General features: G+C 40.7%; 1 protein-coding gene across 3 annotated transcripts; it reads left to right on the top strand.

Moving 5' to 3' along the window:
* The first annotated feature begins 1929 nt into the window (after positions 1-1929).
* LOC113545586 (uncharacterized) lies at positions 1930-25294 on the top strand. 3 transcript variants are annotated; one of them, XM_053237263.1, is made up of 10 exons: positions 1930-2154; positions 3059-3142; positions 3260-3610; positions 5822-6139; positions 6491-8303; positions 15525-15608; positions 15725-16066; positions 17585-17899; positions 19586-19618; positions 19778-25294. In XM_053237263.1, the coding sequence occupies exons 6-10, from the start codon at positions 15563-15565 to the stop codon at positions 19852-19854; spliced, it is 813 nt and encodes a 270-aa protein (XP_053093238.1). In that variant the 5' UTR covers positions 1930-2154; positions 3059-3142; positions 3260-3610; positions 5822-6139; positions 6491-8303; positions 15525-15562; the 3' UTR covers positions 19855-25294. The 3 variants fall into 3 exon arrangements, with proteins under 3 accessions (XP_053093238.1, XP_053093236.1, XP_053093237.1); XM_053237261.1 differs by lacking the exons at positions 1930-2154; positions 3059-3142; positions 3260-3610; positions 5822-6139; positions 6491-8303 and having other exon boundaries at positions 15374-15608; XM_053237262.1 differs by lacking the exons at positions 1930-2154; positions 3059-3142; positions 3260-3610; ... (2 more) ...; positions 19586-19618; positions 19778-25294 and having other exon boundaries at positions 15374-15608; positions 17585-18100.
* The last annotated feature ends 1627 nt before the right edge of the window (positions 25295-26921 follow it).

Here is a 26921-nt window from a genome sequence, read left to right on the forward strand (position 1 = left end):
ATTATTTAATTTATATCTTACATTAATTGTTCAAGTTGTCTACATGACGTGAGATCGATGTGATTTAAATATACACTATATGGTCAAAAGTTTGTGGACACCTGACCATCACACTCATATGTGGTTCCTCCCCAAACTGTTGCCACAAAGTTGGAAGCACACAAGTGTATAGAGTCTTTGTATGCTGTAGCATTACAGTTTCGCTTCACTGGAACTAAAAGGTCTAGTCCAAATCCATTTCAGCATGACAATGCCCCTGTGCACAAAGCGAGCTCCATGAAGACATGATGTGTGAATGTTGGAGTGGAAGAACTCGAGTGTCCTGCACAGAGCCCTGACCTCAACCCCACTGAACACCTTTGGGATGAACTGGAACACCGACTGAACCCCAGACCTCCTCGACATCCCAACATCAGCACCTGACCTCACTAATGCTCTTGTAGCTGAATGATCACAAACCCCCACAGCCACGCTCCAACATCTAGTGGAAAGCTTCCCAGAAGAGGAATATATATATATATATATATATATATATATATATATATATATATATATATATATAAAATGTCTACAAAGCAAGCATTGTAAAACTGAAAAAAAAATGCAGATAACCAAATGCTGTTAAAATGTACTCATATGTCATTTTTATAGGTGTCACATGAGATTGCGATGTAAAATCTTTTACAGAAGAACAGACAGGAGTTGGAGCTTCTACAAGTCCAAAGGACACTGGAATTGTTATCAAGGGGGTGAAAGTTAAGGGAGTCAAAGGCCTTGAAGGTGTTCTTGCTGTGTCCTCCTTGGATTGACCTGCACAGAATCTCCATTATCCCTGAAATCTAATATACTTTTGAGGTGTTCCAGAAACTTTTCTTGGAGCTGGATGCTTCAGAGCTTTCAAACAGAGTCCAGTTTTTAAACTGCTGTCTTAAAACGAGTTTATTTTTAATATAATCTGCTCTGTGGTCACATTTTCTTTCATATTCAGAAAACAGGGATATGTAGTAACTTTTATTTGCTGTATTTTAAACAATGTAACTACAATGTGTGTGAATGGACTTTACCATACCCTAAGAGTGAAAAAGAGAGAAAATACATATACAACAGTTCTGTTGATAAAGAGTAGATATTTTCACTCTGAGAATATTAACAGTATTTTTGTGGTTGTTAATTCAAGAGCTCTTAATTCAACTTTGAAGTCTGTATCTGTTATTTACACCTGAAATCGGATTTAATTAACTATATTTTAACTATTTTAATGAATCTACTCATGGATATAAATAATATTAACTTGATTATGTGTTATGTGTCAGAATCATTTCATTAAGTAATATTCATTAGCACAGTGCTTCTTTTTTTGTCCCAATATTTTTGTTTAAATTTTACTAAATTTTGTTGTGTGCTATTGTGTGCAGTTAGTTTACCCACAGTAGAATGGCTGACTTTTAATGAGCTTTGAATAATTTGAATAATTCTAACTCAATTTGTAAAATTCTTTAATTTAATAAATAACAGTGCTTGTAATCTGTTGCCACGATTTTATTGAGTAGATCCAGTGTATTATGTTTACAGTGTGAGAGACACAGTTTGGTGTCTACTACAGTTACAGCTCAGATCAGTGTTTGGATTAAATTTGATAGTATCTTTAATCATCTGCCAGGCAAATAAAGTGAAATATGAATCCTATCTGTGCAGTGTTTTTTGTACATGAGCATGTGGGTATGGCAGAATTATTGACATTGTGCAGATTGCGTGACAGTGTGTTAGACAGAAACCACAATAAATCCTATAGAACCCGACTCAAAAACTCAAATCAACTTCCCAATCAACTGTCTGTGAATCATTCACTTGAGGATAAATAGCATAAAAATGAACTCCAAGTAGGTGTTAGGGGTTGAGTGAGATACTCAGTAATTCCAGATCCACAGTGCAAATTCTCTCCCAAATCCAATAATGTAATTTATAGCTGTCCGTCCCTCACCCTCATGAGCAAGAGAAAGTAAATGATACCTATAGGCTATAAATGCTTCTGTAGGCTGCAGTCAGTCGCTGTTCAGACACGACACTGTTAACGACAGCAGAACCTCCTAAACTCTACTCATAAACTTTATCTAAATCGTACTGTATCACAAGAAATATTCTTCCAGCTCCAAGGTAAGCTCAGTTTTGAATTCTTATCTATGTTTCTGTAAATCTGTGGACTGTGTGGTAAAAAACACCGAGAGAGAATCGCTGACCCTTTAATCAGACTGAATGGAACTTTTATCTAAGAGCGGATATGTCATTTCAGAGACAGGATGACTTTTTCAGAGGGAGGATTCATAGTTAAGGTTATAAACATCCACCTAATAGTGAATAATTCCAGGTAATGATCAGGTTAATCAGTTTGTTCAAGCAGAAAAATCACCAATAAACTCAATAAAATTTCATGTGCTTGTGTAAAAGCTGATGACTTCTTTGTTCCTCCATGAATTATTCTGTACATGGATGAATACACAGTCACGAGTCCATATGTGAACTGAAAGATGTATTTCTGTGGCCTCTTCACTTTTTTGTGTACTAAATAAAATCAGCAGAAATGATGTAATGAGCAGGTTTGTAGCTCATAGTATTGTTTAGTGGAGGCTAATTGGATTTTGTTCCCAGCAGACACTGAGTTCAGGTGAGTCGTATGATGTAAATGAGTTACATGTTGTGTATCAGACAGGAACTTGGTTTTACAGAAATTCACAATATTACTGATTCTCTTATCAATCTGACACCAAGCAAAAACACTAAAACTTATTTTATGATACTGTACCAGTGCTGAGGAAAGTGGAGATCTTTTCATGTTAATATTAAACTATATGCTGTGTTTAGTGCAGTTCTGGCAGTTCTCATCCTCATATTTCACATACAAAAATAAAACTTAGATGCACACTGTGTGTTTATTCTTAAATGTCATTTTGACTAATCATGACTCAGATGTGTAGTAAAAGTGTAATATCACTACAACTATGTGTGAAATCAGTCAGCTGTAATGTCACTTTTGTTTATAACCTGCATTTGTTTGTTTCAGAAAATCTGCAGACACTCTGCAAGAGTCTTACAGGCATCATGACCCTCCTTTATATTTACATCTTATGGGTCGCTGCCTGTGTGGGTGAGTGATCAGGGTCCATAAGACTAACAAGACATAAGTGTCCTATCATTGATTAAATATACTACAGATAAAATAAAATGCTACAGATCATGTAGATTGTAATGTTTCCCCCCACAGACTCCATCAGTGCAGATCCTCTCATTACTCTATCAGCTCAAGTGGGTTCCACAGTCGTCCTGCCATGTAACCTGAGAAGAACGTTCACTGAAAGCTTAAGTGTTCAGTGGAGCACCAATTATAAGACAGTGTTTAAGCGAGGCTTTTATAGTATGATAGTGGGTTCAGGATATGAAGATCGTGTGGAGATTCCTGAAGACGAGCTAGAAAAAAAAAAAAACTGTTCCCTGGTGTTGACGAACGTCAGAGTCACTGATGGCGGTCTCTACGTCAGCACTGTGGTTGAACCCATAAACATTCGTCACTTTTACAGAGAGCGAGAAATCACCAAGGTTGAACTCTCAGTTTATGGTAAGTAAATTATGCAATGTAAAATATTGACTAATTGACTAATTATAGAAGTCATAGCATATCAGAAATAAGAACATTAGCAACATCTATTGTAGGGATGCCTGAATACATTATTTAGAATTAACGGATGATGTGTTAGAAAAATATACAAACACAGACATAAATAATAGACATACTATTTTATTTTTTAGAAAGTTTATCAGAAAGGTTCAGAGGGCATCTGGTTGAGATTAGAGGTGTGCATCAAGACTGAGATCCTGCAGGATGCAACACTTTAAATACATGAGAAGGAGGTTTTTACTTTCATGTGGGCGTGAGCAAGAGTCAGATATGAAGCTCACAGGACAGCCAAAGACGCGAAGACTGATAGAGCACCATAAAGATGTTTTATCAGGTGTTTAGGAAGATGCTGTAGTTCCTCGTCTTGATGTTTTCACAGAACACAGTTTACAGTCTGCTTTGTTTTGATCATTAATTGTGAAATACTTTCAGATCGCTGTCATTTCGTGTCATCAGTTCATTAGTACAACAATATACACTAGGTTTACTCCACAAGCAACAGTTCCCAAGTTCAGATAGGGAAGGAGGAAGCTGGAGGCAGGCTTGAACACTCAAAAGTCACTCAAAAGTATTCTTTACTTTTGCTTTCAGCGCCTTTTATTTTCACACACAAGCACACACACACACACACGGCTTGGTGCTGGTTACTCTCTCTTTCTCAAGGTGCTCGTGTCTCCCCTCTTTATCCTCATCACTGAAAGACAAACAGACTCATTAATAGAATTTGAATGAAATATATAATATATAATAGAATGAAAGGGAGAGGAAAGGCAGGAGAATGTAACAGTGGTCCGCCACAGAGTACAGCTTTAACCTGAGTGAAAACCTGTTGGAACGGCTATGTCCACTGGACTGGATCTGGTGCCCCTTTTTAGTGAGATCAGTCAGTGGGCTGGTGACGTCCAAGTAATTAAGCATAAACCTATGACAATAGCCAGCCAGCCTCAGAAACTGTCTCAGCTCCTTTTTGGTCCTGGGTCTCGGGCAGGCCGCAATCGCTGCTGTCTTATCAAGTCGGGGATGCACCGGCCCATGGCCCAAGTGGAAGCAGTAGAGCACCAGGTGGTCTTTGTCCAGCTGGACCACTTCATTGAGCGATGCCGGTTGGCGTCACTGGACCCACTCTGCTGTCCCTTCTGGAAGTCAGGCAACAAACTGCTCCAGCACCATGAGGTCTATCACATCTCCGCACCACGTCCCTCAGCCGGCAACCATCTCCGGCAGGTGTCTTGGAGCTTCTTTGCGAATGCAAACGAGTGGCTGGGCTCGCGGCAGGTCAGCGACCAGAGGCACTGACAGTACTATTCTGGGGTGCGGCCGCCCCGTTGCAAAATTCCTGCATGTTGGTGACCAGTAGCTGCTGGGCTATGAGTTGGGCTTCGCCAGTCAGGAGCAGCAACAGGCGATCCGCCCTCAGGCCAGTCCCATGCCACTGAGGAGCATTCATACAGCTCCAAAAAGGGCTCTGAATCATCCTGCGGACCCATCTTGGCGAGCACAACGTGGGGCATGGCCAAGGCTGCAGCTGGGGCCACAGTTGGAATATCCGCCCCCTAGGCCCCAGAGCACCTGCCAATCCTCTGTCTGAGCATCAAGCAGGTCCTGGATGCGCTGTTCCTGACCCTGGCACAGCTGGAGGATGGCCTGATGCTGGGTCTGGTGGAGGTTGGAGAGAGACATGATGATCTCGGCCAGTGGTGAGGACTCCATGATGGTGTCTTCCTCAATGATCCCAGGTTTCGGCACCAATGTAACAGTTCCCAAGTTCAGGGAGGCAATGAGGAAGCTGGAGCCAGGCTTGAACACTCAAAAGTCACTTTATTCTTAATTTCATTTTCAGCGCTTTTTATTTTCATACGCACAAGCGCACACACACGGCTCAGTGCTGGTTACTCTCCCTCTCTCTCAAGGCGCTCATGTCTCCCCTCTTTATCCTCATCACTCAAAGAGAAACAGAGTCTTTAGCAGAATTCGCCACAGGCGCTCTTCTCCAGCTCCGCCCTCAAGAAACCTCCGCTCGACTACGCCTCCACCTCCACACACATGGTATCAGATGCTGGCATCAGAGCATTTTTTACCAATAAAGGAAGTGAAGAAGATGTTCCTAACATAAAATCATTTCCTTAAAGATTTCTTTCCATGTCTCTGCAGCCTTTTGGAACATATCAGCTGAAGTGGGTTCCACAGTTGTCCTGCCATGTGAATGGAGAAATCTGACCAACTATGCACCTCATGTTGAGTGGTATATCGATTCTGAGATTGTGTTTGAGCGAAATGTTAAAGAGTCATTTCAGGGTGAGGGATATAAGGATCGTGTGGACGTTCCTGAGGACGAGCTGCTTAAAGGAAACTGTTCCCTGGTGTTGAAGAACTTCAGTGCTACTGATGCTGCTGTCTACAGAAGCTCCCTGGTAGTGAAACACTCAAAGAAACCTGTCTTGGTCCAGACAGTTAAACTCTCAGTCTACGGTAAGTGGATTAGTCTAAGACGATACTGAATATGACACATATCAGTACAGAAAGTTTAAAATGACTGGAAATGCACTAAGCTCACTTGAACAGCATATGTAATGTTAATGTCAGTGTCCTGAAGAGAGGACTTCCTCAGGTGAGTAAATATCAAATTTAAATATTTACTACAAAATAGTTTTATTCGTTGTACTAAAAATTATTATATGGCACATTAACCCTCTAAATTTCCATTTATATTTCTTATCTTGTCATTTTATCAGGTAAACATTTTGTCACATTTCTACCCAGATCTCATTTCAAAATTTTATTTAATAATGTTTAGAATAAATTATTTCTCTCTGTCTCCAGGTGAAGCTGGAATAAATTGCCCTCGCCCGCTGATCCTCATCATTTCCCTCCTCATGTGTTTAGTCTTGTCACTACTGATGGGTCGTTCATGAACGATTTATTCATTTTGAACAAATCTTTTTTGTTGTGACTGAGAGAGTGATTCATTTATCCTTTCATTCATTGGAAACCTGAAAACCTCATAGGCTCTGTACAGGAAACAGAAATGATTAGTTCACCTCCTGAGTCCCTACTCTGGTCCAAGTCCTTTGTTCACTTATCATATGATGTGACAGTCAGATATATTCTGTATTGGATGCATTAGTTCATAATTCCCATCCTTCCTTACAAACAAGCAGGTAGTTAGGTTTTATTTTTACTCTACAGTTACATGACACATTTCTGGTCTCAAATTTTAGCTTTTTTATCTCTTATATTTTGTGAGTTTCTATCATAATGGTAGGTTTTCCTAACACTGAATCTGGTAATAAAGAGTTAGTTAAAGCTTTAAACTTTTCACCCTATGCGGCTGTCATGTGACAAAATTATGAACAACTCAAACCAGAAGACCCAGTTGAGTTGTGAATTAATCATTTCTGTTTCTCATAATTTGTCCTTTCTGCATTATCCTTTTTTCCTTATTCGGAATATAATCAAAGTTTGCGTAAGTATACATGTTTGTGGAATTTGGCTATTGAAAATGTAACATTTTAATTTAATTCTACAAATGAACGAAATGAGCAAAATGACTTACAATAAAGATTCGTTCATTTTGCTGAATGAGATTCAAAGATCCAAGTCAGTAAAATGATGTGATCTTCCCATCACTACTTCTCATACTCAGGAAACATCAGCGTGATCTCTCTCAGAGACTTCTGTGAGCCCAAGAGATCCAGCTCATAGATTTAATTTAAAAAAAAAAGAAACAAAGATGGTTTCAGTGTGTTTTGTCTACATTGTCAACAAGTGTACAACTCTGAGGTACATGAGAACATTTCTGATTGATGCCCACATAAATCTTTAATGCTGAAATACCACAATATCAGCACAGGAGAAAGTGAGGTCAAAGGGCAAATCCAAGAGAAGAATTGATAAAGCAAGGCAAGGGTCAAGGTACACCAATCAGACAAACACATGAAGAAAGGCTTAGATCTTATACTCAAGAGCCGAAATATCCTTATACACACTTAATGTGTAGTTTGCACATGTACTGTATATACTGTGCAAACAGGAAGTGGAATCATGAATCATGTTCAATACTCTGGGTGCAGGAGGAGACATGACCTGAGCTGATGTTCCAGCTGCTATTATTATTATTATTATTATTATTAAAAGTATATTACAGAAACAGAACGACTGAGGTGCTATTACAGCTCATACAATGTCAGTCAAATCCTTATTAAACCTCAGAACTGCCTGAGAGACACAGTTTGGTGTCTACTACAGTTACAGCTCAGATCAGTGGTTGGATTAAATTTGATCATATCTTTAATCATCTGCCAGACAAATAAAGTGAAATATGAATCATATCTGTGCAGTGGATGATTTATTTGTACATGAGCATGTGGGTATGGCAGATTGCGTGACAGTGTGTTAGACAGAAACCACAAAAAAAAAACCCTGTTGAACTTGACATCCTGTTCACCCTCCATGAGAAAGAGAAAGTAATTCTTCCTGTTGGCTGCTGTCAGTCTTTGTTCAGACACGACACCGTTAACAGTGGTTGACAGCAGAACCTTCTAAACTCTTATCTCTATATCTTATCCTAACTCTTTATCTCTTTAACTTTATCTAAATCGTACTGTATCACAAGAAATATTCTTCCATCTCCAAGGTAAGCTCAGTTTTGGATTGTTATCTATGTTTCTGTAAATGTGTGGACTGTGCTTTCAGTAGTTTAATGTTCTACTAGTCACCGTTCTGTGGTAAAAAACACTGAGGGAGAATCACTGACCCTTTAATCAGACTGGATGGAACTTTTATCTAAGAGCGGATATGTCATTTCAGAGACAGGATGACTTTTTCAGAGAGAGGATTTATAGTTAAGGTTATAAACATCCACCTAATAGTGAATAAATATCACAGATTTCACCCAATTCCAGGTAATGATCAGGTTAATCAGTTTGTTCAAGCAGAAAAATCACCAATAAACTAAAATTTCATGTGCTTGTATAAAAACTGATGACTTCCTTTCTCCTACATGAATTATTCTGTACATGGACAAATACGCAGTCACGTGTCCATATGTGAACTGAAAGATGTATTTCCGGGTGCCATGCAAATTTACATTTCACCCCAGGTTCTTTAAAGGCTCTGATCTATCAGTCCCACTCCACAGAGATGTGTGTTAATACCTCAGTATGTGGTGAAAACTAGGAAACAATACCAATCGTTCCACATATTTTTAATTCTTATTCATTTTGGCTACCTGCATATGCCATGGCCTTTTTTAAACCAGGAATTCCTCATCCTCATATTTCACATACAAAAAATAAAACACTGTGTGTTTATTCTTTTTTCCCCTCCCTTTTAATTAATGGGAGTACTATAAGTACTGTTTGTTTGGTTGGTTGGTTTGTTGGTTTTAATTTTACTTACTAAAAGTCCCTCTGATACTCATTTCTGATTGGCATTTTGCTAGATGAATGTGTGTGTGTTAGAGGATTAAGCACAAACATCCTTAATTCACCAATTTTTAGTTAAAATGACACATTTACTCAATAAATAATTATAGATATTCTGCACAATGTTACACTGCCATTTTAAACAATTTTACAGTTTGTTTTAACCTAATTTATGTTTAGTTGATGAAAAAAAAAGTTTAGTCGATTGATTAACCAGAGAACCAAAAAAATGGAATTTGGGTTTGTTTTGGGGATGCCCGTGTTCAACATTGAATTTATTTGTGAAGTCACACTCCACAGTAGTGGTTAGGCTTATATGAAAGTAGACACTCGTGGCTTTAAGAATTTGCAGTTTTTCCTAAGTATTTCTTTTTTTTAACCTAGCCTACTAGGTTTAAATTTTATAATCTTATTGTGACAGTTGTATACAGTGTTTTACTATCAAAAAAGCTTTAGTTGTGCTGTCCATTTTATCTCTGTACCAGTGTTATTGTGGAGAGGTGTGAAGTGTTTGCTCACACCCCTCCTTCCCATCTCCCTGCTCACCAGCAGCTAAACACAGAGTCATGATACTCTACACACAGAAACCCAACAGTATTACAAACATTAAGAAACATTTGTTAAAGGAGCTTTACACTAGGTGATCTCACTCGTGCTCACCACATCACATTAGTACCACTGACACCAAAGTCAGTTCACAACAAAGTTCTCTCTGAGTGTGAAATTTCTGATTAAAATTTCAGAGTGTAAACGCTGCTATAACACTCTAAAGTCTAAATCTAAAGTCCACCATTAGGAGGATGGCAAATTCATGGGACAGCTACAAAGGTGATAGTTAAAGCCTAAAGATGGTTGATGTATAGAATTAGAAAGATTGATGTATAGGACCTGCTCGATACTCAGGCAGCGGACTACACATTACGGCCACACACTACGTCGTCCTCGCCAAGATACGTCCACAGGATGAAACAGAAGACTTTTTGGAGCTGGGTCCTGCAGTAATGAGAGACAGTGTGGAATGTACGCAGCATTGGCTGGGGAGGTGGTGTTGGGCCAGGTCAACGTCAGCTCCACATCAGGGGTACACAGAGTGCGGGGAGGGCCCCAGTCTTCCCCTCTTGGCAGGGATTCCTCTTGGAGTAGTCACGCAACGAGACCCTCGGCCACACCTTAGACCAAGTGAGAGTAATCGATGATCATCAAATTCAGCCTAATGTTGCACTCTCCCACCCCTATTCTTCAATTATTAAGGAGAGGTTATATCGAGTGATGCAGGACACTTAAACCAGAGAGGAAACAATCTAATTGTTGGTCCCAAAGAGCTGTCAGGAAATGTTATTCCAGGTGGCTCTTTATGATCCCGTGGCTGGACATTTAGGGCAGGACAAAACAGTAAACTGTCTAATGGCTTGTTTTTATTGGCAGGGCATTCTCGGCAATGTTCGCAGCTGGTGTGCGGGATGTCATGACTGTCAGCTGGTGAATCCGCCAGCCATGCCAAAAGCACCACTGCACCCCTTACTATTGATCGAGGTCCCCTTTGAAAGAATTGATATGGACCTCGTCAGGCCATTAGAAAGGAATGCACAAGGGCATCGCTATGTGTTAGTGCTAGTGGACTACGCAACGCGATACTTGGAAGCAGTGCCTCTCCACAGCATCTCCACACATAATGTTGCAGAGGCACTCTTCCATATGATATCCTGAGTCAGGATGCCTAAAGAGATCCTGACTGATCAGGGCACATCGTTCATATAACGAACACTACACAAGCTTTAAGAATTGCTGGGGATTAAATCTATTCGCACCAGCGTATATCATCCGCAGATGGATGGGCTGGTCGAATCAAACACTTGAAAATATGATTCGGAAGTTTGTTCACAATGATGCGTGGAATTGGGATAAGTGGTTAGAGCCCCTGTTATTTGCAGTACGAGAGGTTATTATACAGTGTGCTCGCATCATTCGGGAAAATTGGGAGGAGGGACCTTCTAACAGTCAAAACGAAATCCAATACATTCTTGACCTGAAAGCAAAATTACACACCTTAAGCCACATAACATAGGATAATTTGCAAGAAGGTGCAAGATCATCAATCCTGGCTATAGAACAGTGGTACTCGGATACGGGAGTTCGCACTGGAAGATAAAGTGCTTGTTTGGCTGCCCACGTCAAGCTCTAAATTAGGCAGGTGTACCACCTTAACCTCCTCAAACCATGGAGGGAGGTGGTTTCCGTGGCTTTGGCGACGATCATTCCAGAGAGGGAGGAGCTGGGACCAGAAGTAAGTATAAAAACAGTGGCTCAATTCAACCCTGGTCTCTTATGGGGGAACCCCTCTCACCGTCTCAAGTCACGGGCTGTTCAGAGATAGTTGAGACGGGCGGAAGTGTGCGATTGGACACGTGGAAGCACTGTATCTGGGCTTGGGCATGGGCAGGTGGCATCGGCAGATGCCCTAAGACTAAGTACACCACCATAGAGAATGAGTGTCTGGCCATCAAATGGGCGGTCCTCACCCTCTGGTACTATCTGTTGGGATGGGCCTTTACCCTCAGTTTGGATCACGCCCCGCTCCAGTATCTCCACCACATGAACGATGCTAACTCGCGGATCACTTGTAGGTATCTGGCACTTCAGCCATTTAAGTTTGAAGTCAAGTCAAGTCAAGTCGAGAGGCTTTTATTGTCATTTCAACTATATATAGCTGACGCAGTACACAGTGAAATGAGACAACGTTTCTCCAGAACCTTGGTGCTACATAAAACAACATCGTCACCTCACACAACATAGAGTTACAAAACACAGAGCTGAGGATTAGACTAAGTTGTCCTAGCCACATAAAGTGCATCGTGTGCAACCTAGTGCAACAGTGCAAAACAAAACAGTGCAGAACAGACAACATGAGACAGTGCAGGACAAGTACTGTACAGGACAAGTACACAAACACAAAATAGCAGCAACCCGTAACCTACGGTATATATATATCTATATACAGTGCAATGTGCAAATTTACAAGTATTAAAGTGGCAGTGCCAGTGATGTGCAAAAAGAACTGAGCAGAGCAGCAGTAGCAGTGGTGGATTGTACAATGTAAACAGTAGAACAAGCCAACTTGTTTATAATAACTTAATGAAAGTATGAAGTTGAATGAGTGTGAGTGTGTGTGTGTGTGTGTGTGAGTTTAGTTCCAGTTCAGTTGTGTGTGTTGAGAAGCCTGATGGCTTGAGGGAAAAAACTATTGCACAGTCTGGTTGTGAGAGCCCGAATGCTTCGGAACCTCTTCCCTGATGGCAGTAATGTGAAGAGTGTGTGAGAGGGGTGTGTGGGGTCGTCCACAATGCTGTTGGCCTTTCGGATGCAGTGTGTGGTGTAAATGTCCGTGACAGAGGGGAGAGAGAATCCGATGACCTTCTCAGCTGTCCTCACTATCCGCTGTAGGGTCTTGCGATGTAGATGGTGCAATTCCCAAACCAGGCAGTGATGCAGCTGCTCAGGATGCTCTCGATGGTCCCTCTGTAGAACATGGTCAGGATGCGGGTGGCAGATAGGCTTTCCTCAGCCTTCTTAGGAAGTAGAGACGCTGCTGGGCTTTCTTGCTGATGGAGCTGGTGTTGAGTGACCAGTTGAGGTTGATGTTCTTCACGATCTCCACGGAGGATCCATTGATGTTCAGTGGAGAATGGTCGCTCTGTGCTCTCCTAAAGTCAACAACCATCTCTTTAGTTTTGTCCACGTTCAGAGATAGGTTGTTGGCTTTACACCAGGCTGATAGATGTTTCACCTCCTCTCTATATGCTGACTCGTTGTTCTTGCTGATGAGACCCACCACGGTCGTGTCAATTGTGAACTTTATGATGTGGTTTGTGCTGTGCATTGCTGTGCAGTCGTGAGTCAGCAGAGTGAACAGCAGCGGGCTGAGTACGCAGCCCTGAGGGGCTCCAGTGCTCAGTGTGGTGGTGCTGGAGATGCTGTTTCCGATCCGGACTGACTGAGGTCTCCCAGTCAGGAAATCCAGGATCCAGTTACAGAGGGAGGTGTTCAAACCCAGTAGGCTCAGCTTCTCGATCAGGTGCTGAGGAATGATTGTGTTGAATGCTGAACTGAAGTCAATGAACGGCATTCGAACGTATGTGTCTTTGTTGTCCAAGTGGGTGAGAGCCAGATGGAGAGTAGTGGTGATGGCATCTTCTGTTGAACGGTTAGGATGATACGCAAACTGCAGTGGGTGAGTGTGGAAGGTGGGATTTGATGTGCCTCATGACAAGCCTCTCGAAGCACTTCATAGCGATGGGTATGAGTGCAACGGGACGGTAGTCATTGAGGCAGGAGACTGAAGACTTCTTAGGCACTGGGATGATGGTCGTTGTCTTGAAGCATGTGGGAACAACGGCGCTGCTCAGGGAGATGTTGAAGATGTCAGTAAAGACATCTGCTAGCTGTTCTACACATTCCCTGAGCACCCGGCCAGGGATGTTGTCTGGTCCAGCAGACTTCTGTGGGTTGACTCTGCGTAGAGTGTTCCTCACTTCATCTGTGGTTAGACAGATCACCTGGTTGTTTGGTAGGAGGTGTGGTCTTCCTTGCCATCACGTTGTTCTGTGCTTCAAACCGGGCGTAGAAGTCATTCAGCACATCTGGGAGGGAGGCATCACTGTCACAAGCAGGTGATGTTGTCTTGTAGTTTGTGATCGCCTGGATGCCCTGCCACATGCACCGAGTGTTTCCGCTGTCCTGAAAGTGACTGTGGATTTTCTTGGCATGTGCGCGTTTTGCCTCTCTGATGGCTCGGGACAGTTCGGCCCTTGCTGTGCTTAAGGCCGCCTTGTCCCTTGCTCTGAAGGCGGAGTCTCTGGAATTTAACAGCGCACGCACCTTTGCAGTCATCCACGGTTTCTGGTTGGAGCGTGTAGTGATGGACTTGGAGATGGTCACGTCATCAATGCACTTTCCAATGTAGCTGGTCACTGATGATGTGTACTCCTCCAAGTTAATAGAATCACCGTTGGTTGCAGCCTCCCTGAACATATCCCAGTCAGTGCACTCAAAACAGTCCTGAAGAGCAGAGATAGCTCCTTCTGGCCAGGTTTTTACCTGTTTCAGAACCGGTTTCGAGCATCTGACGAGTGGTCTATATGCTGGAATTAGCATAACAGAGATGTGGTCTGAGTATCCGAGGTGGGGGCGGGGCTCCACGTAGTACACACCAGGTATGTTTGTGTAAACAAGATCCAGCGTGTTTACCCCTCTCGTAGCAAAGTTCACATGTTGATGAAATTTAGGGAGCACTGTTTTGAGATTCACATGGTTGAAATCTCCAGCGATAATAAATAATCCGTCAGGGTGAGCATTCTGCAGGTCGCTAATAGCCCCATAGAGTTCACATAGCGCCTCCTTAGCATTAACGCTAGGTGGAATGTACACTCTGACAATGAAAACGGTGGTGAATTCCCATGGTAAATAAAATGATCTACACCTTACAGTCACAAACTCCACTAGCGATGAGCAGACGCTGGAAACCAGCACAGAGTTCTTGCACCATTTCGTGTTGATATAAAAACACACACCACAGAGCAGTATTTCTGTCAGCTCGAAACGCGGCTAGCCCGTCTACCTGGATGCCAGCGTCCGGAACTCTGTCGCTGAGCCACGTCTCCGTGAAAACAAGGAAAGGCCAGGGGTGCAGATGGCTGTGGCAGATTTCCTCTCTTGGCGGGGAAGTCAGCAGCTGGGATGGCTCCCCTGCCTGAGGAAGAAGAAATGTGGTCGAGTGCCAGTTTGTGAATGGAGTTGGAGAAGGTGAGCGGTGAGGAATGTGCACCTGTGGCAAATTCTGTTAATGGGTCTGCTTGCCTTTCTGTGACAAATAGGGGAGAGATGAGCCCCTCAAGAGAGAGGGAGAGTAAACAGCACCGTGCTGTGTTTGTGTGTGTGTGCTTGCGTGAAAGTGCAAGTAAAGAATAAAAGCATCTTTTGAGTGTTCAAGCCTGCCTCCAGCTTCCTCATTCCCTACCCGATCTTGGGAACTGTTACAGTTGTTTTCTCAGAGCATAAAATTGTCATTATTTTACACTGAACAGCTTGTCTGTTTTCTGCACAAGCTGATTTGCTTATCATTATGGTTCATGTAAGAAGAATGTAGTAACATTCTTTAATCACAGGTCTATTGTTAGAAGATCTTTTATCATATAATCTGACATGGAGAACACACAATATCACACAGTGTGTTATAGAATTCAGAATTCAGTGTGATGAGTAATAATCTTAAAAGAGCGCTGAAATCACCGGATGTAGATGAACATGCTCTTAAATGTCATTTTGACTAATCATGACTCATATGTGTAGTAAAACTGTAATATCACTACAACTATGTGTGAAATCAGTCAGCTGTAATGTCACTTTTGTTTATAACTTGCATTTGTTTGTTTCAGAAAATCTGCAGACACTCTGCAAGAGTCTTACAGGCATCATGACCCTCCTTTATATTTACATCTTATGGGTTGCTGCTTGTGTGGGTGAGTGATCAGGGTCCATAAGACTAACAAGACATAAGTGTCCTATCATTGATTAAAATATACTACAAATTTTAAAATATGCTACAGATCATGTAGATTGTAATGTTTCCCCCCAGACACAATCTCTACAGATTCTCACATTACTGTATCAGCTGAAGTGGGTTCCACAGTCGTCCTGCCATGTAACCTGAGTAATGTGTTCACCGAAACACCACATATTCGGTGGCGTACTGATGATGGGTTTGTGTTTGAGCGAAGCAGTGATGGTAGCGATACAGGTTCAGGATATGAAGGACGTGTGGATGTTCCTGAGGACGAGCTGCGTAAAGGAAACTGTTCTCTGGTGTTGAAGAATGTCAGTGTTACTGATCACAGTTTCTACAAATCCTTTGTGGTAGAACACGTGGACAGAACTGCCACTAACAAAGTGAAAGAAATCAACAAGGTTAAACTCAATGGTAAGTAAACACAGCAGATTAAATATTAAAATACTTTCTTAACTGCAAAACTGTTTTGTTGTATATTCAAGAATTCAAATTAGTCAACCCACAACATTACACTACTACATTACACAACTGTGATTTTTTGCAGGAAAGTCAAAAATCTGAAAAATTCCCAAGATTATATTTGCTTCCTTTATATCTTATGGTTGAGCAAATATGTGGGCAATGATTTAGTTTCTGTCAAATACAATGTTGCTTGAAATTTTGTGAACCCTTTAGAATTTTCTATAATTTTGCATAGAACTGACATAAAACATCATCGGATTTTCATACAAGTCATACGTAGATGAAGAGAACCCAATTAAACAAATGAGACAAAAATATTATACTTGCTCATTTATTTATTGAGGAAAATGATCCAATATTACATATCTGTGAGTGGCAAAAGTATGTGAACCTCTAGGATTAGCTGTTAATTTGAAGGTGAAATTAGAGTCAGGTGTTTTCAATCAGTGGGATGACAATCAGGTGTGAGTGAGTGCTTGTTTTTATTTAAAGTACAGGGATCTTCACAAGACATGTTTGTGGAAGTGTATCATGGCACAAACAAAGGAAATTTCTGAGGACCTCAGAAAAAGAGTTATTAATTCTCATCAGGCTGGAAAAGGTTACAAAACCATCTCTAAAGACTCAATCAATCCACAGTCAGACACTTTGTGTACAAATGGAAGAAATTCAAGACCATTGTTCCCCTCAGCCAACAAAGATCACTCCAAGAGAAAGACATGTAATAGTCCACAAGGTCACAAAGGAACCCAAGGTAACTTCTAAGCAACTAAAGGACTCTCTCACATTGGCTAATGTTAATGTTCATGAGTCCACCACCAGGAGAACACTGAACAACAATGGTGTGCATCGCAGATGATGGCTTGCCATCGTTGATGGAACAATGAATTGTGAATTATTCCAGCGAAGTCTAAAGGAAAATGTCAGTACATCTGTCCATGAAATGAATCTCAAGAGAAAGTGGGTCAGGCAGCAAGACAAAGACCCTAAGCACAGAAGTCGTTCTACCAAAGAATGGTTAAAGAAGAATAAAGTTAATGTTTCGGAATGGCCAAGTCAAAGTCCTGAACTTAATCCAATAAAAATAGATTGAAGGTACCTGAAACAAGCAGTTTATATGAGGAAACCCATCAACATCCCAGAGTTGAAGCTGTTCTGTACTGAGGAACAGGTTAAAATTCCTCCAGGCCGATGTGCAGGACGGTTACTGGAAATGTTTACAGTTATTATATCACACCAGATACTGAAAGCAAAGGTTTACATACTTTTACTACTCACAACTATGTAATATTGGATCACATTCCTCAGTAAATAAATGTTGTATGTCATAGTTATGTATAAATATAAAAAAATTATAAAGGGTTCAAGCACCACTGTAAATGAAAACTTTCAAGCACCACTGTAAGTAAAAATATAACGTTCCTAATATAAGATCATTTCCTAAAAGGTGTTTCCCTGTCCCTACAGTCTTTTGGAACATATCAGCTGAAGTGGGTTCCACAGTTGTCCTGCCGTGTGATTGGAGAAATCTGCCCATCCAAACACCTCATATTGAGTGGTATATTGATACTGAGATTGTGTTTGATCGAAAGGGTAAAGAGTCATTTCAGGGTGAGGGATATGAGGGTCGTGTGGACGTTCCTGAGGATGAGCTGCTTAAAGGAAACTGTTCTCTGGTGTTGAAGAACGTCAGTGCTACTGATGCTGCTGTCTACAGAAGCTCCATGCTAGTGAAACACAAAAGCAGCAAATTGATCCAGGAAATTAAACTCTCAGTCTACGGTAAGTGGATTAGTCTCAGACGATACTGAATATGACACACATCAGTACACAAAGTTTAAAATGCCTGGAAAGGTACTAAGCTCACTTGAACAGCATATTTAATGTTGATGTCAGTGTTTTTCAGTCCTGGTTGAGACTGCGCTACACAGTTTAATGCCTTTCACAGCTAATTGATAACTTGTGCGTGACTGATAGATGGAGAGAGGAGAACACACACACCTCCTGTCCTGCATTTCAATACAAAGGAAGGGTTTTTTTTACTTTTCAAGTGTAGAATGATGTCGATTCAGTCCTCATCTACGAGCCACATGAGCTGATAAATTACTGAAATGGGTCTAAACTTATGAGTATACTATAAATTTGAGATCTATTAGGGATGTTCTGATCTGATCCGAAGGACTTTGGCAAGTATCTGTGTTAGAGCCAATCCAGGAGCATTATGATGAATTAGGATCAGCTATTTTATGTCCATCATTGTGTCATTTTGTGTCATTTACACAACTGTCATATACTGTAAGTCCACAACTTCTATAACTTGCAGCAGTGGAGCATGTTATCGGAAGCTTGGTGCAGAAAAACATCTGCAGTGTGGAACAATTTCAAAATAGAAAACAAAAACAGCACAACATCTACATATATTGTATGAACTGCCAATTCAAGCAAAAGAGGTGCTTTAAACACAACCAATATAATAGAACAAGGAATACAGAGAGTTCACGCAGGTCACTCAAGAAAATGCTTCAATGCAACAAACACTGGAGGATATTTTCAACGAGAAGTTTCCTCAAAACAACAACAAGGCGAGAGAAATTACAGAGAGGCTAGCTGAATTTATTGCTCTTTATGACCAGCCAGTCTCTGTTGTAGTGAATGAAGGTTTTCATTGCCTTCTGTAGCTTTTGGAGCCGCAGTACGTCGTCCCGTCTCAACATTACATTTCAGCGCCATACCTGAGCAGCTGAGATTTCTAAACATTGCTGTAGACTCGTTAGCATGTGTTTGGTGCCCTCTAGTGGCTTTTCAGTGAAATCCAAATGTCACATGACTTATTGGTCATTTAAAATGGCCACTTGTGCGTGACTGATTGACGTGTTCATTTTCCAGTGAAAGATTGCTCAATCCGAGAAATACATGATAGGAGTAAAATCAGTCTTATCAATCTTATCAGTTTTTTTTGTAAATGAATGATGTGAATTTATTAATAAATTGATTATATATAACTTAACTAAATGTAGTATTTATACATTTCTATTTAAATATGCATTTTAAAACAATAGTATTAGATCTTATGAGTGTAATTTATTATTCTGTGTGTTTTAGGTTCACTCTCCTGGACATGTTGACTCAGACCTTAGATAGTGCTGTCTTAAAAAACACATTGGGAAAAACTATTAAAAAAAAAAAAGTCAAATATGACACACAAAAAACATCAGCTTTGCTAAAGATTTCTTATTACACACTGGGACCAATTAAAATTTTATTTATAGGTTCAGATGGGCAGAGAAAATTGGAAATGAATAGACCTAGGTAAAACAGAATTAAAATGCAGGATTGCACTGGGAGATACTTTGCTGCAAGAATGCTCTTGCAGTTATGAATTAAACATACAATATTTATAACTGTAGAGAAGGGAAGATTGAACAATGGAATGTTTCTAAAATTCTTCTTTTTCTTTTTCCTCCAAAGAAAAACCTGAAAAGAGGAAAGATGAAACAACAGGTGAGTAAATATCAAACCAAATTTAAATAATCATAAATAGTGAGGATCGGCATTTATCTTTGACATTTTGTCAGATAAAAGATGCATCACATTTCTACCAAGACACCATTTAAGATTTTATTTAATAATATTTTGAATAAATTATTTGTTCATCTCCAGGTGTAGCTGGAATAATTTGCCCTCACTTGCTGATCTTCATCGTTTCCCTCTTCGTGTATTTTCTCTTCTCACGTTGAGGAAACATCAGCGTGATCTCTCTGAGTACAGAGACTTATAGAATAGACTCATTTAGGAAATAGAAAAAAGAAAAAAGGAAGCTTTCAGTGTACGTTTTCTACATTTTCAACAAGCATACAACCGTGAAGTGCATGAGAACATTTCTGTTTGATGCTCACATAAAGATGCAATGCCAAAACACCAAAATGTCAGCACGCGATAAAGACTATGTATTACTAAGAGCATCATACAAATCACAGCTCGTCTGCTTTTTCTATATTTATACATTTGTTGTGCTTTGTAGTGCAGATGAGAGTAGTGTCTAAAGGTGTTGTTTGATTTGGTCTCCAATGATTCATATTTCACTGCCTTTGAGGTGGCAGGTTCTTAACATTGACCTAAAGACATTCCTTTAATTTACTCCTTCAGTGTAAAGTAATTGGTAAAGTCCAGGAAATGTGTTCATTCTTAAGCGTGGAACAGAGCCTGGATTATGAAAAGGTAAAAGTGATCATACTCTGAGCATATGAGTGTTTTAACTTGGGAACCAGGCTGAGGAACAGACCCAGCATCATGCATTTCAGGTTGCTGGAAAACCAAATCAATTTATATTTACTGTATTTATTTGTATAGCACTTTTAACAATGGATATTGTCACAAAGCAGCTTTACAGAAATATATTCAAAATATATTTTTATTTTTATATTTTTATTTTAAAAATTGTTTTTATTTTTATATTAAAAAATATATTTTGTAATTGCACCAGATAGTGCAGTTATAAATCATTTCTGTTCTATAACTGTACAATATAATGTCAAGCATTGCTAAGTGTGTAAAAGGGAACTTGAGTATGAGCATCGTTAGAGTTTTAAGTTTACTGTCTAACTGTTCAGTGATGGACACTTGAGTGTAAACTGTTCTTAGCAATTGATGAAAGAACATCCACAGCCATCTTAATGGTGTCTGTATGGTAACATTCACAGTAATCTCATGGCGTACTGTAGGCTGTCCATGTGGAGCCATCCTCAGCGGCAGCGAATGATTTTCAGATGAAGGAGACGCTAAGCAGAAATGGGGCATCAGGATGGATCAGGCAGGTCCAGAGGGCAGAAGGAGTTAGGATCACTGGTATCTGAGGAGTAACATGTGTAGTGAGAGACAGGGCGTGAGAGAAAGAGAGAACGCAAGAGAAGATGGATGGGGAAGAGAAATATAACACAAATTATTAGGTATGTTCTTGTACTGTAATGGTTAAGAAAATGTACATTGTGAAACATAAGGTGGCCCGCCACTTCACCATCAACAAACCTGAGTGTACGCCAAAACCAAAACACTCTATGCTCATGAACTCTTCAGATCTGCACCTTTACCTAAGAGACAAGCTTATTAACAAAGGCTTGACTAAACAAATATGTTTTCAGCTGTGATATGCAAGACCACGAGGAGGCTGAACACAAGCACCCAGAGGCAGGGATGTGGGGGAACGTGCTCTTTACTGTTGAATTTGGTGAAGGTGATAGGTGAAAGTGGAAATGAGGGAGTGGGGATTGGAGGCTGGAGTGTGGCGTCATCCCGGGGTTGTTCTGGGAGGTGGCCTTCTGAAGTGGAACTGTGACTAGGATGTACACATGATGCGGAGTGGCAGGGTCTGGCTCGGTCAGCATGGACACATCCTGTGGCGTCCTGTAGGCGGAGCGGCCATGGTTGGGTCTCCCCTCCCCTTGGGTGTGCAGATCCTGATGCCTGATCGAGGAAGGTCGAGGGAACTCAAGTCGGTCGTCCCTGCCGATTTCCAGCATGGCCACCGCTTACTCCAGAGTCTCCAGCATCTCTCCAGCATGCCCACCGCCTTCCTCTCTTCGCATGGCAGAGCCCTGAGGAAATGGTCCGTGACCACCCATTCGACGACCTCAGAGGCCAACAGATGCTCCAGCTGGAGCCACTGCTTGGCGATACGTAGCAGTCGATCCATCTGGCTGTGAGGGGTGGACTTTGGGTCATAGCTCCATCGGAGGAGCTCTGCCACCCCGTCTTCCTGATGTAAGGGCTATTCTTTTTGACAACTCATTTCCTTATCCTGTGATTTTTTCTCCCATTCCATAAACTGCTTCATGCCAGTCTATTTGCTGATGCCTGTAATAACTCACGAGCATCTTTGCAAATGGACCCTAATGAATTATTTACTCATTTCAATTCTATATGCTTTAGGATTTAAACTCTGTAGCACCTATACTATATGGCCATAACTTTGTGTACCCCTGACCATCATACCCATATGTGTTTGTTGAACATCCCATTCCAGATTTATTTCCCCTTTACTGTTACAATAAGCTCCACTCTTCTGGGAAGGCTTCTCACTAGATGTTGGAGCGTGGCTGTGGGGATTTGTGTTCATTCAGCTACAAGAGCATTAGTGAGGTCAGGTGCTGATGTTGGGACGTCGAGGAGGTCTGGGGTGCAGTCAGTGTTCCAGTTCATCCCAAAGGTGTTCAGTGGGGTTGAGGTCAGGGCTCTGTGCAGGACACTCGAGTTCTTCCACTCCAACCTTCACACACCATGTCTTCATGGAGCTCGCTTTGTGCACAGGGGCATTGTCATGCTGGAACAGGTTTGGGCCTCTTAGTTCCAGTGAAGGGAAATTTAATGCTACAGCATACAAAAACGTTCTAGACAATTGTGTGCTTCCAAATTTGTGGCAGCAGTTTTGGAAGAAGCACATATGAGCAGGATGGTCAGTTGTCCACATATGTTTGGCCTAAAGTGCATTAAATATAAGAAGCCCAAGAATGCCTACAAGTCAACCCTGGCTTAATGCGACTTCTGATGGTCTTAGGCAGTTGTGCAGCCACTGGGAGCGCAGGTGGAAAAAAGCCTGACGGTTACATTTCATGCCATGCTCCCTACATGATCTGTCTGATATTATCTCTCATAAGAAGCCCAGCACCTGTCCCCTTGATGTTGTTCTGCTTGCCTTCACAAATAGCTATGGGATACTTTCAGTTCAAGCATAACAAACATCAGTAACACCTGGGAAAGCACCCACTTGCTTTAAACACTTGCTTTCTAAATTGCCATATCTTTATACCTGAGGGCTGTGGAGATGGCTTGGGGATCACATATGGGGAGCTGTACTGTAATGGCTTGGGACTGCGATTGCTGTAGTGGCTTTGGGGCTGTAGTTGCCACGAGCAGCTTCATACTCAGGACTCCATCAGTGGACAGTGGATAGATTTTAACCAGCCGGACTTCTTGCGAAAACTGTGAATTTGTTGGTTGCACAATTGCACTATTTGTCCTTATAGTACACAATAATAGAAGGGATTTATTTATAATCACATAAAACCATTTATTTCTGTAAAGCTGCTTTGTGACAATGTCCATTGTTAAAAGCGCTATACAAGTAAAATTGAATTGAATTGAATTGAATTTATCTTTAGAAAAAGTTGTTTTCAGTCAACTCACTGCCTATCTCAAAAAACAAACATCCAGAAAAATTCCAATTAGGTTTTATGGCTCTTCATAGTGAAATAGTGAATCTGAGAGTGACAAAAGATTTTTAAAAATCTAAAGATTACTTTAGGTCCATCTGCCCCTACATTTAAATCCAGGATAAAGACACATCTCTTCCCCTGTCCTGTCACATTAATACCCTGGTGAAGAAGGCCCATCAGCATCTTTAAGACCTTAGAAGCTTAAGGGACTTAAACTGCCCTCTAAGGTGCTAAGGAACTTTTACACCTGCACCAATAGAGAATCCTGATGGGACAGATCACAACCTGGTTTAGGAACAGCACCAAGCAGGATAGAAAGGCTCTTCAAAGGGTGGTGCAATCAGCTAAGAGCACCATCCGCACTGAGCTCTCTGACCTTCAGTCTATCAACAGAAAGCGGTGCTGAACCAAAACCAGGAAGATAGTGAAGGACTTCAGCCATCCGAACAATGGAATCTTCTCTCTGTTGCAGTCAGGGAAGCATGTTCGCTCCCTGAAGGCCAACACAGAGAGAATGAGGAGAAGCTTCTTCCCACAGGCCATTCGGGCCCTCAACCAGGATAACACATAGGGACTAGAGCTTGGACTTTGTGACACTTTCCTGGGTTGAGCCAGAAATGAGGAGATGGGAGGCAGGCTTGGGACAGCTCAAATGGCTCTTTATGTTCCTCTTCACTTTTCAGTGATTTTATTTTGCTACACAGGCGCGCACACACACACACACACACACACACACACACACACACACACACACACACACACACACACACACACACACTCGGCTCTGTGCTGCTCAGCTCTTTCTCTCTCTCCTAACTCTCATCTCTCCCAACTTTATTCTTGCTGCCGCTCACTGAAACACAGAACACATGTTAGAGCAATCCCGCACAGGTGTAGATCCTTACTACTCACTTTTCCCGGCTCCACCCTTCATTCACAAACCAGCACTTGACCACACCCCCTCCTCCACAGACTCATTTTCACAACACCCTCTACCTCAGCCTCATGTTGCGCAGCATATATTGCACAAACAACTGCATATATCTGCACTTTATTCAAAATACAGTCGTACCAATCTTTGTATCCCCTATATTATATTCTTATATTTAATATATACATTTTTAAGATTTTTAAAAATATTTTTTTATATTTTTACTTTCCTACCTGTATAGAAGTAAATTCTGGTTTATGTAAATTCTACTTTTGTCACGGACAGTCAAAAAAAGCATTTCACTGCACATCGTACTGTGCATGGTTGTGTATGTGACCAATAAAATTTGAATTTGATTTGAATTTAAAAACTGAAATGCCATGGCGGAGGCCTAACTGTTTCTTTGTAATAAACATAACCTGGTAGACATTGGTGAAGTAGAGGGACAGACATAGCTCCTCTATGTACTCCTCAGCCTGACTCTCCTCTCTACACAGTGAGTAAATGTGATTTCAAATGTGCAAATGTGAATATAAAAGTGGGGTAGTATCTTCTAGTACCTACTACCTTCTAGTACCTCTTCTAGCAACATCCTCCACTAGTAAGGGTTTCTGTGTGTAACTGAAGCTCTGAAGGAAGTTTGTAGTGGAACCAGACTCTAAGAGAGCTGGAATGGATAGAGTCAGGTCACAGTGTTTAATGCGTACCGACACAAGGATTTGTTGTGCTCATATAGAAGAGGAGGGGAAGCTTACCCTAAGCTGACTGTGATTGTCTTTGGAAGGTGAAGAATGACAAGAGCGTTTCTCCAGGCCATGGCCAGACTCTACACAATAACCACACAATCCCAGTCTCCTTCTCCTCCTTCTTTTATCTAGCAGGTTAAATGAGGTGCCAAGCTGAATAGGTGCCTCCTCAGATTTGAAAATGAGTGTTCTCTTCTGGTCTTTTTTTTTCTCCTAAAAAAAACTTTTAAATCATTCATTCCTCAATCTAAAAGAAATAATTCATGGCTCTGAATGTATTTCAATGACTTTCTATAACTGTGTGAATAATAAGGTAATAAAAATGTGGAGTAATGACAGAAGTAAAAGCTATCTCATAAATGTTTATTAGATTAAAAAAATCTTTTATCATAAAATTTTAATAATCATTTATATCAAATGTCTAGAAGGAGAAGCCTGCCAGTGAGGCAATATTGCCTTGACTGCCTTGACTTAAATCACTTTTGGATACTGACAAGTGAATGAATGTAAATATGTCAAAAATGAGTCAGAAGTCAGCTGAGAAGTCAGAAATTGGTCTGGTAGAAAAATTATTGATATAATCAGTAAAGTAAAAACACTTATTATTTTTTATTAGACTCTATTTTACTAGGGTTGTATTACACTGAATTAGGAGTAACACATAAATGAAAACTGTTAATTTGTCTACATTTTTAGTAAATGTACCTGCCATGTAAACCAAAGCATCAGCCAGAAAAAACATTTGTTAATTTGACTTACACTGTGCAATTTTCAGCATGATTTTGCTGTTGCAGACTAAAAATGAGACATAAAAGTATTCTTTGTTCATAATTAAAGAAATTAGTGGTCTTACAGTGCATAATGCGGTGGAATTTAGTGCCATTATGACCAATGCCATAATTATGGCAGCGTGAGTAATCTGGGTTTAAAATCTCATAGCGTGAGTGCTGTTCTGATTTTCAATTAAAAGCTACCATAGGATGACGGCAAACTAAAGGAACAGCAACATATATGGGGATGGCAATATTGAGACCTAAATAAAACATTTTAAATAGGTTTTTAAATAAGAGAGGTTTGTTATTTTCTCAGAACATAAAATTGTTATCATCACACGGAGGGCTTGTTTGTGTGAGTCTGCGCAAGCTTATTTCTGGATCAAACTGATCGATGACACAAGTAATTTTCTTTAATCACTGTGTCATGTCAATGCCAAATTCGGCATCAGACTCCATTACCCAGAATGCACCTCCACCTACAAACATGGCCACCACTCCCAGTTCACACACTCAAGTTCACCCGATTACTGATTGCAAACACCTGCACTCAGTCACCACCACACACTCTATAAGCATGATTCCAATACAGACACTTTGAGAAGTACTCGTTCAGCTCTGTTTATCGTCTGACATACCAAGCCTTTGTTCATGTTTGCTAGTTCTGGTTTTGACTCCCATTTGCCTTCTTGTTTATGATCATAGTCTTGTTCTTTGAATACCTGTTTGTGCATTTTTTTTTGGATTTTAACCTGGATATTATTTGTGCTTATCAGCCTTTATTTTTAATAAACACATTCACCGCAACTGTCGCCGTCTCTAGCACCTGACATACAGGTCTATCGTAAAAGCATCTTCATTATATAATCTGACATGGAAAATACAGGTTATACAGTCTGTTATAAAATTCAGCTCAGAATTTATTGGGATCTTATACAGTGTGATGAGTTAATAATATTAAAAGACCACTGAAATCACACTGTGTGTAATCAATGTGTAATATCCCTACAACTACGTGCAAAACGTGCAGTCAGCTCTCCTTATAACCCACCTTTGTTTGTTTTAGAAAACAATACTCCTCAAGAAGGGTATCATGACCCCTCTCCTTTATATTTACATCTTATGGTTTGCCAGCTGTATGGGTGA

Source organism: Pangasianodon hypophthalmus, chromosome 9 (assembly GCF_027358585.1).
Source record: "Pangasianodon hypophthalmus isolate fPanHyp1 chromosome 9, fPanHyp1.pri, whole genome shotgun sequence".
Classification (NCBI taxonomy): domain Eukaryota; kingdom Metazoa; phylum Chordata; class Actinopteri; order Siluriformes; family Pangasiidae; genus Pangasianodon; species Pangasianodon hypophthalmus.